The sequence below is a fragment of the Ciconia boyciana genome, chromosome 3 (assembly GCF_034638445.1).
Source record: "Ciconia boyciana chromosome 3, ASM3463844v1, whole genome shotgun sequence".
Classification (NCBI taxonomy): domain Eukaryota; kingdom Metazoa; phylum Chordata; class Aves; order Ciconiiformes; family Ciconiidae; genus Ciconia; species Ciconia boyciana.
This window is the reverse complement of record NC_132936.1, coordinates 109,905,286-109,921,500: the sequence shown is the minus strand read 5'-3', so window position 1 is coordinate 109,921,500 and position 16,215 is coordinate 109,905,286. Positions and strand designations below refer to the sequence as shown.

Sequence of the window (16,215 nt, the reverse complement as noted above, 5' to 3'; positions counted from 1 at the left end):
TAAGCAACCCCACCACTGCAAAGCCGTGCAATGTCAAGCCAGAAGAGATACGTGAGTGTGGTAGTTAAGTGCATCGCTCTTAGGTGATAAACCCCTAAAGGGGAGAAGAGAGAACTCCCCTCACTGCTGTCCCGCCAAGAATGACCTGAGGACACCAAACATATCAATGCCACCCAAGCAGCAGCACAGACTCACTTGTTAATCACATGGACGAAGGTCTCCAGTCACCTCAGCAGTCCTCCTTGAGGGCAACCGCACAGCAGTACGCAGATTTGAAACACAGATTTGCTACTGATGTAATGATCAATCCTAGAAAAGATGCCAGGCAGCGAGGACAGGAGGCTTTAGCAAGCATGCTTCAATGTGCACCTACCCCTCCTCTCATTTAAATGCGCTCGCTATCAGCAACTGGAGAATTAGGCCCATAGCGTCTGCAAGATCGGAAAGATACGGGTAATGCAAGTGATGCAAGAACAGCTATTCAAGCAACTTCAAAGCCTGTTACACAAACGCAGGCAGCTGGGGGAGAAGAACTACAAATTATGTGTGCTGCAATCAAGGTTTGCAAATTATGTCAGCTCTTACAAAACGCTGGGCCAAGCCTGAGAGGCAGGAGCCCTGGAGGGCTCAGAGGTTTCTGCAAGAAGAGAGAAACCTAGGCTGATTTTGTGGCTGACCCCGCTTTAAGCAGGAGGCTGGATCAGAGACCTCCTATTGTCTCTTCCAACCTGAATTATTCTATGATTTTATGAAGCGCCTGTTTCTGATTAATAGCTGTCTTGCTTTCCTTGCTTAGCTGCCAGCAACTGCAAATCTCGATACTCCTTTGTTCTCTCTGCTACCTGAAAACAATCTCTCGGGGTTTTGATCACATACCTGTTCCTCAAACCTCCTTGGGAGTTTCAAGTTCAAATTCACCCAGAAGACCAAGTGCAAAATGCCACTATGTGTGGTAAAGCACTCCAGATGGACTGAACCTACAAAGTGCAGAACTCAGCTCTTCCGAGTGAAAGACTCAGGTTTTGGCCCACCTATAGTCATAGGTGGGCCAGGTTTAGCCACGCAAAAGCCAGAGTTGGCCCAGGAGCAAATGGCAACAAACTGGCCATCACGATCATGAGATGTTGGTACAGCTGTCTGACAGGGGCTGGGAGGCCAAAATAACTAGTGCGTGGTAGTCTGCGGGACACAGTGCACACCCTTACTCAAACTACACCTCACCCTGAAGTCTTTGGCCAGATGGGACCTTCCCAGTTCGCATCCCCTAAATTGCACTTTGGGCTTCACATAGGTCCACATAGCAACACATAGGTCCAAACTGTGAGTGACAGCAGGTCTAAACTCTAGCACAAAGCTATAGGTAGTGGGTTTTGATAACGGGAGCTCCACACTGGGTCTTTTGTTAGCAGACAGTAAATTTTCCCAGCTAGGGGAACTGGCTGCACTTGTAACCAACCTGTATAGCAAAGCTCTGAATTCCTGGAGGGCTGAAGAGCTTGAAAACAGGATAACTATGACGAGAAGAGATAATAACAACGGTTCCCTAAAAAATAAAATAAATCCCAGCATCGCATGATGAGCCCATCTTACGTAGATGGTACAGCTGGATCTCAAATGGTTGATCAGGGGTTGGTGATAGTGTGCGGAGTGGGCTGGCTGCCCAAAGCCGTGTGTCTCACTGACTTTCAGCTGCCCAGCTGCATTAGGAGAAGCTACAAAACGTACTAAGATACTTTCACATTGCCAACCTGTGCTAGCTATTTCAACCATTGCCAAAGGGTGACCGGGTTACACAGAAGCATGAGCAATTCTCTCTCTTAAGAGGTTGCCCAGCCTGTGACAGTTTCAAATTTAGGCCACAAAAGCCAGACGATCGACGGCAGAAACAAAACCTTGTCCTCTTCAGGCGGTTCCAGCTTACCCCAAAGACACATGCCAACCCCTGCTCTGCTTGATGGACTGTTCTCATATCTTCATCCCCAGAGATCGCAGCCTAAGGAGGTGACGGAAAAACACTGTGTGGAGCGCTAACCTCTTGGGGTCTGGTGTCCAAGAGACAAAACCGATCATGCTGTTTCCTAATGGAGATACTTTCACCTCAAATGTGTTTTCCACCGCTCATTTGTGTAACTGCTCGCCTGCAGGGTCATGCTGTGCTCTTGCCTGTAGTTAGGAATAAGAACGAGATCAAGACCAAAGGCAGGGGGATCCCAGATCTCCTCTTACCCAGCTAATTCAGCCTCAGAGTATGCTCTGCTGGCAAGAGATCCAGGGACAGCCCTCACCCATGCAGGATTTTGCCCAAATGTGATAAATCTTATTTTGTAATGAAATCACAAATGCCCTGGCTTTGCCCAGAGAACAGTATAACAGCTGGAATAACAGATCAAGGGACAGAAAAACTCTTCAGGATATTGCTGGCAGTCACACAGCAGCAAATAACGAACCCCAAAAGCAAGAAGAGACCCGTACCCCCTTGCATTCAGCCCCCTCCAATCTGCACGAGGTGCTGCCAGCCCACTCTCCCTGAGGCTTCATGCACTTTTCTCCCGAGGGACCACCCGCGCGGGGAACCCCAGCTCACACCAGAGGGTGCAGGACAGAGCAAAGCCAGCGGCATGCGCACACGGCCGCGCAATCCTCTGGACTTGCGCAATGCCACCAACGTGGCAGCATTTGAGTGCTCCCTCCCCCCCACCCTTCACGCCTGGGTCCCTCTTCCGCGGGCCAGACTGGCTTAGCCTGCACAGCTCCATCCATCCTCACGGACGGAGGTCTGTCCACCCGCACTGCACGCAAGGCACCTCTGCTCAGAGATGCCCTGCTCCCTGCTGTCCCACCACCCCCCGCCCCGAGCAGATGCACTCGGCAGCATCAGGCTGAGGGAGACCACAGGCACACACACACCCCCGTACCCACACCGCTTCTTGCCCAGGTCTACAACAGAGCGCATCCAGAGTCAGCAACTCACAAGACACTGCCTGAATAAGCAAATTTTTAAAATAACAGAATCCCTTGGGTCTTAGTCTGCATTATGCAGGAAACCGGATTAGCTCAGCTACAATCCAGAGGCCACAGTGAGAAATGTATGGAAGGGCAACATGTGGGGAAGGGCAACAGCAGACGAGGAAAACTTCTAGGTTCAGTTCCACTCTCAACTGTTGGCGGTCCATCCAGGTAACGTCCCGGCAAACCTTCCCTCGAATTCAAAGGGGGTTTGGCCACCTGCTAGGTACCTACCTGCTTCGGCAGGTCTAATGTTCAGGTACAGCTGAGGACGGCAGAGCAGAACCCCACCTCTGTCCTGCCTGTGGCGTAAGACGGGGTTTTCTACACACGTCGTTCTCCAGACATTAAGTTCCTCCTTTGGGGACTCTCAAGAAACCAGGCAAGGAAGATGAGATGCCTATATGGGGTAAAAAATGCATTTCTAGCTGCTGAGATCCAGTGTTCACCTCAATTCATCTCAAAGTGGTTTTGGTCTAGTGGGCAATGAAGTTGAAGGAAGACAAGGCAATGTGAGAAGTCCAAGGGGATCATAAACATACTAAGCCAAAGGCAGCGCTGTCAAAATCTACTTTTCTCCTCTTCGACTCTTCACTTCCAAGAAGATATTACAATATTCTCAGTGCACTTGACTACTTGTCACTCCTGGGATGCAATCATCAACTCAGCCAAAAATGGAACTACTTTAAAACCTGCATGCAATATAGCTGCCCTCATGCAGTCTGCACGCGGACGTCTACACACGCTTTCACGTGCCGTGCACCAAACACGTTTGCAGAGGACACGGGGACACCTGGAAGGTGTGCAGAGATACATGCTCAGAGATGCATGCTCAGCCCCACGTGCCCGTGTACCCAGGTACCACATGTGGCAGAGGTAGGACCACCCTCGGGACAGCGTGTTCCTCCCAGTCATCCCCATCCACAGCACAGTCAGGTATTTTCAACCACCCCAACTCGAGCTGCTCCAATGTAATGCTGAACACGCAGCCTCTGCATCTTGGGACACACGCTGAAATTAATGGGTCAACATAACGCTGCAGCATGTAGTGCTTCAGGGCTGAAATCCTGACTTTTCTGGACCTTGAGAACTCAAGACAGCAGCTCTTTGCCCCAGGGGAACATCACAAGCATCACCTCTTCCCATCCCTCCATGAACAGTCTATGCGAGCAGAGCCACCAGCCCTGGGCAGCTCTCTCACCCAACAGACACTCTCCAGCTGGCACCGCACTGCGGTTTGACTGAGGAAACCTGGAGGAAGTCTTACGGTGTGTCTTGTTCCCCGCAAAGGGAACAGGACAGACTACAAGGGTAGAGCTTTTCTAGGGGGCATAAGTTGGTGTGACCAGGTCCTCGGCCTGCCAGGATGCTCTCATCTTCAGCAGACGATGTGACGCCTGACCTTCATACCTGCCAGTATCTCTGCCAGCCTCACGTTTCAATCACAACTTGATTTTAGCAGCTGCTTTCTCTCTCTCAGACATGCACATGTGCACACGAATGCACCCCCTCAAGCAGCTGTAAAATTCAAGCTTAACTGGGCAGGTAGGGCCTCTTGTAAAGCACTTGGGACTTGGGGAGGGAGGGAGCTTCAAAAATTTGGAGGATTATTACCTTATGCTGGGATTTGAGAGAGCTCCATCCCTGGCCTCCTTGCTCTACCAGCTCTTGAGACAGCACTACTAAGCTCATATCAGTGCTGCAGAGGAAGAAAGCAAGACAAATAGAGGAAAACAGGCAACAGGGGATGCCTGAAGCTGGCTGACGTGATTTGTGATAGCTAGAGAAGTCTGCTGGAGGCTGTTACCTCTCCTCCAGCCACTACCCTCTCATCTACTCTCCTTGTCCCCCATTTCACCTCTCTGCTTCGCCACTGTCAGCAAGCACAAACCCCAGCTCAGGTTGGTGCTGGCCACGACTCATGGTCCCAGCCTAGCCTGGCAGCCACAACAGCATCTGCACATCTATTAAACCCAACAGAGTGTTTGGGAGGCGGAGGTCAGCCTAAGCAGCATATGGAGCAACCGTGTGGCGAATACCGGCCTCCCCGGGTGCTGTCTGCCGCAGATGGAAAAAGCCCAGGAGCCATCACAACGAAATCTTCTGGCTGGGGGAGACGCATCCTCCCTGTCGGCTTTCCAAGCCGCTGAGCAATACTGGAAACCTCAGCTCCTCTCCCCCGTGCGCGCCTGGCACTGACTCACTCGCTGCCGCTTTGGTCCTGCTGTTTGCCGGTGGGAGTTGCAGAAGGTGGGATGTGGCGAAGAGGCTACCCAATGGCGCGTGGCTACTGCGGCGGAGGGGGACTAGCCACCCACCCCAGCAGCATGAGCTGGCTGCGGATGACGTGGACGTACCAGCTGGATTTGGGTCCAGCCTGCTGCTGTGGTCATGGGGATTTTTTAACCTTGACTCTTGGTGGTGATGTGATACACCATCACAGGACCGTACATGGTCTTCTCCTGGAGAAAGACATCCCTTCGCGTAGTCCAAGGGCTTAGTCAACGTGCAACCAGGAACGCAGTCAATGGCAGGGAAATGCTGGTGGGTCACCAGGAGCGATGCTCCAGCTGTGAGATCTCCCAGGCCAAGGGGCACGATGTAGTCCGCAGAAGCCACGGCATTTCCCTGGCTGAAATCGCCCACAAACCAAGCACAGGCTCACAGCCCCGCGCTGGCCAGAGGCAGGCAAAGGGAGCCACCGTGGTTTCTCCAGCTCCAATTCCTCGGAGCACTGCGATTCCTCTCCATCTGAAACCATTCCGCTGGTTGCAATTTAAAAACAAAATCAGTCCAGCAAGCATTGCTAAGCAACTGTCTGTCAGTGCCACATCCCACCCCGCTGAAAGTATTTGCCCTCTCTGTGACCTTCTGGCAAGGAGCTTGCTGCTCAGCCCTTGCCAGATTTTTGTATATTCAGCTATTGTTGGCAAGTCCAGATGCTTGGCTGGATTAGCAAAGAAAACTCCAGGAAATCTTCTGCAACCATCCTGGTGAAAAACACCCCACAGAGAGGCTGTAAGGAGCAGCGGTCCCACGTCCCGGGCACCAGGATCAGGACTACGAGGTGCTGGTCTCGGGGCATTACTGTGGTTTGCAGGTCTGTGAGTCTTGGTGCTGCCACGCGTTGTACAGAGGGGATAAAAGACGGAGAGCAAACACGCTGAAAACCTGGTCGGAGAGCAGAGCGAGCTGCTTCGGGCAACAACATCTGGCTGAGAGGCTGAAGGAGAGCCTGCTTGCCCATAGGCACGTGCTCAAGAGGTGCGTAAGACCCTCTCCAAAGTCTCCTGCCCCTCGTGCAAACTTTCCTCGGGAATAGCAGCTGGGCAGGAGCACCTCGGCACAGGTCCTGGCATGGCGGTGCCCCTTGCTGAGGGGCCTGTGCTAGGATGCACCTTCCCCCAAGGTCAGCTGGAGCAGAATCAAGGTCTGACTCCTTGGGTTCGCTTTCCTACAAGCAAGCCTGAGCACTTCCAGTCTGGCTTGCACAAAGCAGCCTAAGCCAGGTTTGCCGTCGAAACCAAGTCTCTCTCTAAGCACAGCCTCTGGCAGGTCACCCAGCGTGAGCCCTGAGGGCTTCCCATCTCTCACCCTAGCCTGGTCTGCCGTACTCGGCTCTCCCCTCCGCAGGAGGGACCTCTCCTAGTTAACCCCATGCTGGACTCTCTTTACGTGTTCTTCTTGCACAGCCACCAGCAATTTCTCCCTGCTCCAAGAGCAGCCCATGCCCATCCACGCTTTCCCACCCAGCTCCACTGGGCAATTCAGGACCCGGTCCAGGTTGCACAGAAACGCCAGAGCATCGCCTGCGGCAGTTCCCTGAACACCTGCGCCGTCAGCAAGGATTTCTTTCCAGAGAGAGCTTTGCAAACTCTGCACCTTCCTCTCCCCCTTGACCACCCTGCCAGGACTCTTCTCCTTCCTCCATCCCACCCATCAGCGCCTGCCTCCTCCAGATCTCCCGCCAGCCCCATTTCCTTCACGGCCGCTCTAATGCTCGGCTAATGGTGCATCATCCACAGGATTGTTCAGACATATTCAATAAATCAGAATCCAATTACCGGGTTAAGGAAATTGGAAGCAAATGCAATTAGCCCCAGCCCCTCCCACGTGCTGTGCCCTCGCTTCCTCCTTAATGAGAACTTTTCTTTTGCAGGAGCACTCGGCGCCGGATCCGCCTGCCCGGGAACAAGGTGGCTGCCACCGCGCAGCAGGGGTACGGCGAAGGGGCAGCCGAGTCGACCTTCCCTTTTAATAGGGCAGATGGTTAATATCCCTAGCATTAATTCTCTCCAGGAATAGCACGCTCCCTCTCTGCTCAGCTATAACAGGCGTCCGTCAGGGCTGACAGCTCCTCTCCAGAGAAAGGAGCATCTGGTCCTTACTACAAAAAGCAGCTAAAAAAATATATAAATAAAAAACCACATTGCTTGCTATAGGGCTGGAGAACTGGTGCTGTTTCAGCATTTCAGCCTAAGTGCTGCATTTGGACTGGAATAGGGGAAATTACTGGGTTGCTCCAAATCAGAGCCCAGGCAGCACGGGTTGAGTTCAGCACGGGGCACCCACCAGAGCAGGGCTTCCCCCCAAAGGGCTCCCAGGAGAAGGCAGGAGAGGACGGCTGCTGCCAGCGGGCTGGGACGTAATGCCAGGCACAGCTCCTTGGGAAGGGCTTGCACCGGCTGTGGGCTGGGGACTGCCAGCGGCGGCCAGGCATACGCTGTGCCCTCAGAGGACAAGGAGAAAAACTGCGTAGAGGGAACCTCAGGGGTGTTTCCTACCCCAGCAGGACACCCTGGCATCGCTCCGTCCAGCAGACTAACAATTAACCCCGCCGACCATCAGCAACCTGCAGCCGCGAAGGGCAGCTCTTCCCCGATCAGTTTGGAGAGGCGACCAGAGGGAGGCCACAGCTGCGCTCATGGCAAGCGAGGGTGCACCAGAACTCCCACCCTGCCCTTCCCACACGGACAGCAGCAAGGGAGCGCGGGTCCCACAAGACAACCCTCACTGCAATCCTCTCTGCCTCTCTCAAGAGGTCCTTTGGGAGCCAAAGGATATTTTTGACCCCAATGGCACTGGAGCTGCTAGTAACTCAACGAGTTCTTACTTTCCTCTCCCCCTCCCTCAGCAACAGTCCCTTATTCCCCACATTAACTCCTCCCTCTGCAGAGCAAAATAAGTGCTCAACAGTTATTTTATCCCCCTTGCACCATCTCATTGCATCTTCTGCAGAGCAAGAGGTCCCAGCACCAGCGAAGACTTCACCCATCGTGGAGATACGCTCTCGCACACCCATTACTTTTCTGAAGGAAAAAAAAAAGGCTTTTCCTTTCTTTCCCTATGGTCCTGGAATAATTTATACGGGTTTTAATTAATAGGTTTAGGACTGCCAGACATGCCAAGAAATCAAGGAAAGTTAAAGATTGAATCCTAAAAATACAACCCAGGCAGAACCGATCCCAAGCGCACCCACTGGGGGCCAGACCCACCTAGCATCCCAAAATCATGGCCCTGAAGAGGAACGGGACTATCCACCCATACAATGAAGTTTCGTGAGGAAGACCAGGAGAAATCGGGGGGAGGCAGAACCTGTGATGGCGGGTGTCGCGGACGGCGCGGTCACTGGGGATCCTCTCGCTCTCCCGCTGGTTAAAGGCATGGAGCCGGTATGGGTCCTCGCCGCCCTTCCACCTCCGGGCGCTCAGGTACCTCCGCTCTTCGAACTGATCCCAAAGGTCGTCCCAGTCCACGTCCGAGCCCTGCGCGCACAAAGTCAGCCCCGTTAGAGAGAGGAGAGACCGGAGGACGCCTGACCCCGCTCCGGAGGTCCTCCCGAGCCCTGCCGGAGGCCGGTCAGCCCTGTGGCACAGGCAAGCATCGCAAGAGCGGGCTAACAAGGAGCCTCATTAGGTCTTCGGGGTTTTTTTTTCCCTTAGGTCTTGAAACAGCACGTCAAAGAGAGCCTGCCAATTTGAATATAAAATGACTAATTTGATACCCAATTCAGGTCTCTGGTGGATCCTCCTCCCAAACAGCATGGTCTCAAGAAATACAAAAGCGCAAAGGTCTGGTTAGGGTTTTCATTTCTCTCCTGCCAAAAAACAAAGGTATTTTACACTACATGCCCCATCGCTCCCGTAACCCTTCAGGCAGGAAAGGGCGGTCAGACAGGAGCAGTTTCATCAAGCACAGTCCCACGTTTCCACAGCCATACCCTGGCCCCAGGGCCAGCTCCAGCAACAGGACCCTGGAAGAAGGGGGCCATTATCTTCCCGGCCCAATTTCGGTCCATCTTTGCCACAAGAAGTCTCCCACCGAGGACTTCAGCCCTACTGCAGGGAGAAGAGCGGGCAAGCATGTGCCCGTGCGGTCCCCCCCTCCAAAAGGATGGAGGAGCTGCATTTCGGGGTTACCCGGCAGTTCCGACAGCCATCAGGGGGTTTAAGCATCCCTTGGCAGCTCGGTGCTATCAGGGGGTTTAAGCAGCCCTCAGCGGCGCGGTGCCGGAGCCGGCGAGCACAATGCAACGCCGATAACATCTCATCGTTACAGCAGCACAACCTCTTTGATCTCAGCCTACGTGTAACACGGAAAGATGCAAACATTTACAGACATCTCAGCCCTGAAGAAAATTGTGATCTTATCCAATAATTGATCTTTTCTTCTTCTTTTCGTCTTTTTTTTTTCCCCTCCTCAGTTCACACCATCTCAAAGCCGATTTTGCCTGCTAATAGCGCAAAATGAAGCTTTTGAAACGGGCGATTTTTATCCTGTAATTGATTTTACTCGCATCTGGCAGCGCGTTTTCTCTAGTCGTAGGAAAGGGAGGAGGGAGCACCAGCTCCTGCAAGTGAACCATGGCAGGACCAAGCCGGCTGCCTCCAGCCACGCACCGTCCCACGCTGCCCTGGGTCACAGCAACTCAAGGACCCCCAAAAAGCCGACAGAGCTCAGGGATGCAGGGGTTTCCACATATAGGGTCGTATTCATCCTCCCCCGGTGTGACCCCATGGTCTTCTCAGGAGCTCCTCCAGCACTTACCCCAGTGCAGGGAAGATGAGAAGAAACGCCCAAGCCACCACCCATACTAGGAGAAAGTTACTCAGGACCGGGAGAAAGTTATTCAAGGCTGGGAGAAAGTTATGAAACCAGTAAGGTCACTGCAGGAGGTTTACGAGGAGGATGTACGTACCCCGCCTACAGGCTTTCGGGAGGACCGACGTACACAGGGTGATAAATATTGTTTATGTTTTTTCTAAGGCATCTTGCAAAACGTGATTTACAGCCTCAGTAAAAGATCAGGGAAAAGTGAGCCGATTGCATCTCAGAGACACCAACAGCCTGATGTTTATAAGATTTCATGATGACCCTGGGGGGCCTGGCACCGTTAAAACAACTGCTGCAGAGTTGCAGTCGCTAAATTTTAATGCTGTGAAGAAAAGAAAAAGTTGGTTTTATCAAACTTAATAAGAAGAGAAATGGCTTTTAAAAGTGGCCACATAGCACTTAAGGCTGTTGGATGTATAACTATATATGGTTTGGTTTTTTTAATGTCAGTTAAACCCAATAGCCTTGGATCAGCTAGAAGGGTGCAGCTGGGCAAGCATCCGACGGCTCGAGCAGGAGGGCTGGTGGGTTCCCGTGGGCAGCTGTGGCTCCAGGAAAACTGGAGCTTCTGCACATGCAGCAAGGGCAGCAAGGCTCTGGCCAGGCCAGCATAAGCAGGGGGTCAGCACCCAGGAGGGTCCTGCCACGTGCTTCGAGGCCTGGGACAGCATTTCCCCAGCATCCATCCACCTCCGCTACCGTCCTGTTACTGGAGGATCCCACTGGTAAATGGATACATGGACAAATACCAGTGCCTTATCCCATGGCATTTGCTTCTCATCCTGCCCTGGATATACCTTGCATCCAAGGGTTGCATTCTTGGTTCACACTGCAGTGAGTAACTAATAGCCCCGTGAAATCCCCACCTGAAAGACGTCAGCCCACCTTGATTCACCCAGGCTCTCCTTTTTGGGTTGAGCAAAGCTATCAGTAGGATGGTTCCTAAGTATCGGGTAGCTAAATACACATCTGAGATCAAGAGCAAATAGATGCCAAATAGAGATTAAAGAGTTATTTTAACCACTGTCTTCTGGCCACAAAACAAGCCCAGGGATTGGGTTAACTTTCTCAGCCAGAAGTAGATACCCGGGTTTGGTCATTTGCTTTCAATCCACATCTCCTGTCCAAATCTTCTGGGTGTTCCTCAGCTTTCCATCCCAAGCTTCCCTGCAAGGATAACCGAAATCAGAGCAGGATGCTCGGACAGACGCGCGCACCGACCTCTGCAAAATAATGCCTGCGCAAAGCGGTGAGGGAAAGCAAGGCAGCGGCCTCGGATGAAAAGCTCCCAGCTACGCAAGCAGTGGGAGGCAGGAGACCACCCCGACCCGCACACAGGGACTCGCCTGTTTCTCGGCACCTGATCTGGGATGGGGAAAGAGAGTTAAAGCATAAGGAGAAATCCCCTTCGTTCACCCAGGGACAACGCATCAGTTACGGGTTACTGGATAAGGTCTTCATTATAATATTTCTGCCATGTATTATCACCTCTTCTTCACAACAGAATTCTGTCTTGGGAGTTATTTAACTGATGTGCAGAAATCTAAATTTAATTTATTATGATCTAACTCACTTTAGAAGCCAAATTACCCTGCACTAGAAAAGGATCAAGTCAATACTCCACTTGCCTTTCTATTTATCTTCTACAGGGTTTCTCTCTCCAAGTTTCATATTCATTTTCTCTCATGTACTAGTAATAAATTTTCATTTTTTTTCTTGGAATTAGGTAATTTCTCTTTCAACATTGCAGTTTAATGGCTGGTATTAATTATAGGAAATATAGTCAATGCTTAAAAGAGTTCGAGAGACTCAACGAGTCTGCAGGAAAGATAGGAAAAAAAATGTCCAAGGGGTAGCTGGCCGCTCTCGGCAAACACGTGCTGTCCCCTGCATCAGGGGAGTCCCCGGGGGAGTCAAGGAGAGCGATCCCCCAGGCAGAGAGACATGGACAAAACTCACTGAGGAAAGGAGCTCCCATCTCACGCCAGCACCCAGCCAAGAGCAGGGCTCACCGAGAGTCTTCTCCTTCGCCAGCTCGCTAAAAGCACCCCCCCAAAACCACCCGCTAAAGGCACCCCCCAAAACCGCCTGCCGCCTCACCAGTGAAGGGCAAACAGCAAACCCCCAGAGCAAGCATGGAGGCAGCTTTTCAACACGACTGTATGTTAAAGATTGAAAGCCTCTCAGTGCAAAGATGTAATTCGTCATCTGCCTCTTAAATCACTGCTCAGAAACAAAAAAAAAAAAAGGGAAAAAATAATATTAAAAAAAAAGGAGTGGTGCTGCAGGGGGAGAACAGGTCATTAGCAGTAAAACCACAATTTTCTGGCAACTGCTAATGCCTTGTTTATGTGGATTTCTGCAAATATGACATTTTAATGGCATAATAATTGTGTGATTACAGTACAGCAGGGATCGCTGGAGCGGGAAGGAGGAACGAGCGACCCAGCCGGCAGCTGCTGCTGCGGGCACGCAGCATCCCCACGGGATGCTCTGCCCACTCCTGCCTGCACCCGCAGGCAGCCCCCAGCACCCCTCGCCGGCACGGGAGGCCGGAGCAGGCTGGCAGCGGGGCAGGGGGCCGGCGCGTTGTGGCAGCACCTTGGCTGCAGTGAGGCAGCCTGGCAAGGAAAGGGCATTTCGGGTGAAGAGCCTGGCCCAAGCGGAGCCGGCAGTGACCGGAGACGGGCAGGTCACACTGGTCCCCAAGACCAGCCTCCAGCTGCGCAAGAAGAAAAGGAGTGGGCGGCTTGAGCCAAGAGCAGACTGATTCACTTTCTTCTTTCGTGGCACTGTTTTAAAGTAGAGAACTTAAGCCTTTGCTAAAATAAAAGCCTGTTTCCTCTTGGGGCTGCTGAGTGTTGCCGTCAGACCGAGGTGAATTGGACCGGCACTGCGCACGTCCTTTCAGGAGGCAGCAAACCGAAGCCAGCCCAGCGGGCGGGCAGAGCCGCTGGCATTTGCCAGGGAGCCCCAGGTTTTGCCCAGGCGAAGCAGTTTTGCCTGTGCAGGTGCAATGATGACCCCAAGGGGGTCGGGCAGTTGCCAAATGTGCCTCTACAGCCCCTCCGTCCCCCCACACCCAGCTTTCCCTGGAAAATCTCATCCCTACGTAATCCCTCACTGAGCGCTCGCCGCTGAGCCTCCATCCTGCCTTTCCTGGGACTTGGACACTAAAAAAAAAAAAGGAGGGGAGGGGAAAATAAAAAAAAATACATCAGCCTAGCACAAGCTCCAATAAACAAGCGAAAACTCCAGAAACTCGGATACTCCACAGCATGTCACTGCCCGGCCACGCTCGGTCGCTCCTCTGTCTGCGGAGGGTCGGAGCACGCGTGTGCGCTCGCCGCAGCTCGGGGGCACTGGAGGCGGAGGGCAATCTTTCAGCAGGAATTGCAACCAGGCATTATACAAATGAGATTTAAATGTCTCGCTGAAGCGTGGGGCCCCTGCAAGCAGGAGGTTCAATTATAGAGCTGTTACTGGCCGAGGCGCTAATGCCATCTGAAAGGATTATAATACTTCAAACAGGGTAGGGCTCATCCCTCCTCGTCCCCCGGTGCCAGTGCGTGCACTAAGAGGGACAGCAGCCCCAGAGGAAAAAGAAGTGGATCAGCATCACGCTGCCTCCATCCCCTTCCCTGTCTCCCTGAACAGCCCAGGTGGAGCACCGAGGTACAAGACCCTTCAGTCGAGCTTTGGTGTATTTTCCCCAACGCCAGAGACCAGCAGCTTGGCTTAGCCCCGTGCACACAGTGCTGTGCATCCCAATGTCCTCATCCCCAAGATACAAGGCGAAGACAGACAGAGCACCACGGCCACGCTCTTTGCCCTCTCCGAAGAGCGCATGGTGGTGCCAAAATCAGGCTGTGGGTCTCTGGAGAACAGGCTTCGTATCCATCCTGCAGCACGTCCTCCGGTGCTACAGGTACTGCTCAGCAGCAAACCGGCACAGACCCTGGAAGGGTGACATCCCACACCTCCTTCCTCTTATCCCCCTTCCCCAAACTGCACAGCCCCCAAGCCAATCAAGCATTTAAATACAAATCTAAGTGACTCCAGGCAGTTGGAGGAGCCCACAGAAATCCCTGTTTAAATGCCTGAAGTTAAGTACTTGCTTAAGTGCTTCATTGGCTCAGGTCCACCTTCTCCAGCTTTGTGCTGACATCAACCAACGCATGGGAAGGAGGTAGCTCTGGGCCCCAGCTATCATCTGCCCCTAATTAGTCTTCTGCCCCATGGGGATTTTAGCTCCAGTTCCTTTATTTGAGGGCTGTGAAGCTCTTCTTCCTCTTGCACCCGTACCCCTGGGCACAACACCTAGGTGCACCTTGGTGGCAGCTCCTCCGGGACCCCACGGGGATGCACAGCAGACCCATGTCTGCCAGGATCCCACCCTGCCCCAAGGAGGACCAGCATCTCCCACTGCTTGGAGGTGATTTACTGCCTCTCAAGGGAGACTTGCAGATCTGAGTCTGCTCTGACCCCACTCGCTGGGGGAAAAACAACAAAAAAAAATCTAATAAAATATTAATACGGAGAGCTAATTAAAGCAAAGCACTTCTCCAGCAAAGCCTGTCCTGCAGCTAGGATCCCTGGAGAAGCTCTGAGCATTCACCATTAAGCTTCTCGCTGCCAATGACCTTTCCCCGCTCACGCACATCCAAAGGCATGCTGCTCCATCTTCAAAGGACAGAGCATTGCCTCCCCCTCTGCTAGCTCTGCAGGGAACACGAGTCCCTGAGGACCTTCCAGCAACTGTCCCACTTTCTCACTTGGCCCTGAGGCCAAGGCTATGCTATCACCACCCTTGCTGCCCTCCCAGCCCACTGCCCAGTTTCCTTTACCCGTGCCTCTCCAACCCACCCTCTAATGCCTACTCCTGCGTGGGCAGCGTCTGGATCTCTCCTGTGTTGCACACACACATTTACACAATCAAGACAACAATTAAGGCAACAGGACTGACAAAGGCTGGAAAGTGGCCATGGAAGACGACTTGACCTTCAGGAATTGGATGAAGACTTGACCTTCAGGAACTACGGCTGCAACCGCTGCCTGGATGGAAGGATCCCCATTCAGGCTCTGGAGAAGGCTCTCCAGTGTCTTCCTCTGAACGTTCCCATGCTTAATTAGCATCAGCACAGGCTGTTGGCCGCTGATTCAGTGCAAGGAGCCATCTCACAGCTAGGGCAGCTGGGACATCGTTAAGTCAATCACAGCTAGAACCAGCTCTTTGTGTATCTTCTTGTCTGTATCTGTGGTAAATGACACACAGGGTCCAAAACACGCTCCAGAGGTTTAAATCTGCTAAAGTCTCCAGCCAAACACAACGGCATGCAAAGCCGCTGGAGAATTATTGATGCTTTTTCCAGTACGGGCACCAAAGCTTTAATTTTAAAATGGATGGCCAGGGCAGACACCAAAATGGGGAATTTATTTGCAAATCAGGAGCAGGGGACTCCAAGTTGCAAGGAGGGAAAGATGACAGATTCGTTGCTTTGATGAAAGGCCAAATTTTGTTTCCAGGGCTTCCCTTAGGAGAAAGCAAGTCAGCTCAGAGTTCACACCATGCTTATCAGCAAGCACTCGCTGCACCCGCAGCGGTGCCAGGTTAAAATATACCCACACCTCCTGCAGGCAAGCCTGAGCCTGAGCTTCACACGTGGACGACGCTCCTATCTGCTGGCTGTAGCATCAGCCACCGTCCTGGCTCCACTGGGGAGAGGCAACGCATGCCACCGGCCAGCACACATGCCCTAGCCAGACCCCAAGGAATCCCTGTGGTGACCTCCATCACCTCCAACATGCTGAGGAACCTCCTGCCTCCCTGGGATGATGGAGAGGAGTGCGGGATCCAGGCCACTGACCTCTAGAAACAACATCCAGCTACAAAATTCCCCTGTGTTCCCACTTGGAAGGATGCTCTTCCTTCTTGGACCCCCAAAATCAGGTGCACGCACGCGGCCAGAAGCGCTTCACTGCGTAAAGAACACAGACTTTAATTCTTTAAAATAATAAATTAGCCCATAGGATAGCCTGACACATGAAGACAAATCCTGTATAATTAAAAAGGAAAGGAAGCCGATTATATCCTCC

At 52.6% G+C, this 16,215-nt stretch overlaps 1 protein-coding gene across 1 annotated transcript in view; it reads right to left on the bottom strand.

Annotated features, from left to right (window-relative positions):
• Window positions 1-16,215, bottom strand: part of GALNT14 (polypeptide N-acetylgalactosaminyltransferase 14) — a 100,025-nt gene that overhangs the window by 53,925 nt on the left and 29,885 nt on the right. The window contains exon 2 of the mRNA XM_072858437.1: window positions 8,602-8,771. Coding sequence (XP_072714538.1) covers window positions 8,602-8,771 — 170 coding nt within the window. The remainder of the gene's footprint in view (window positions 1-8,601; window positions 8,772-16,215) is intronic.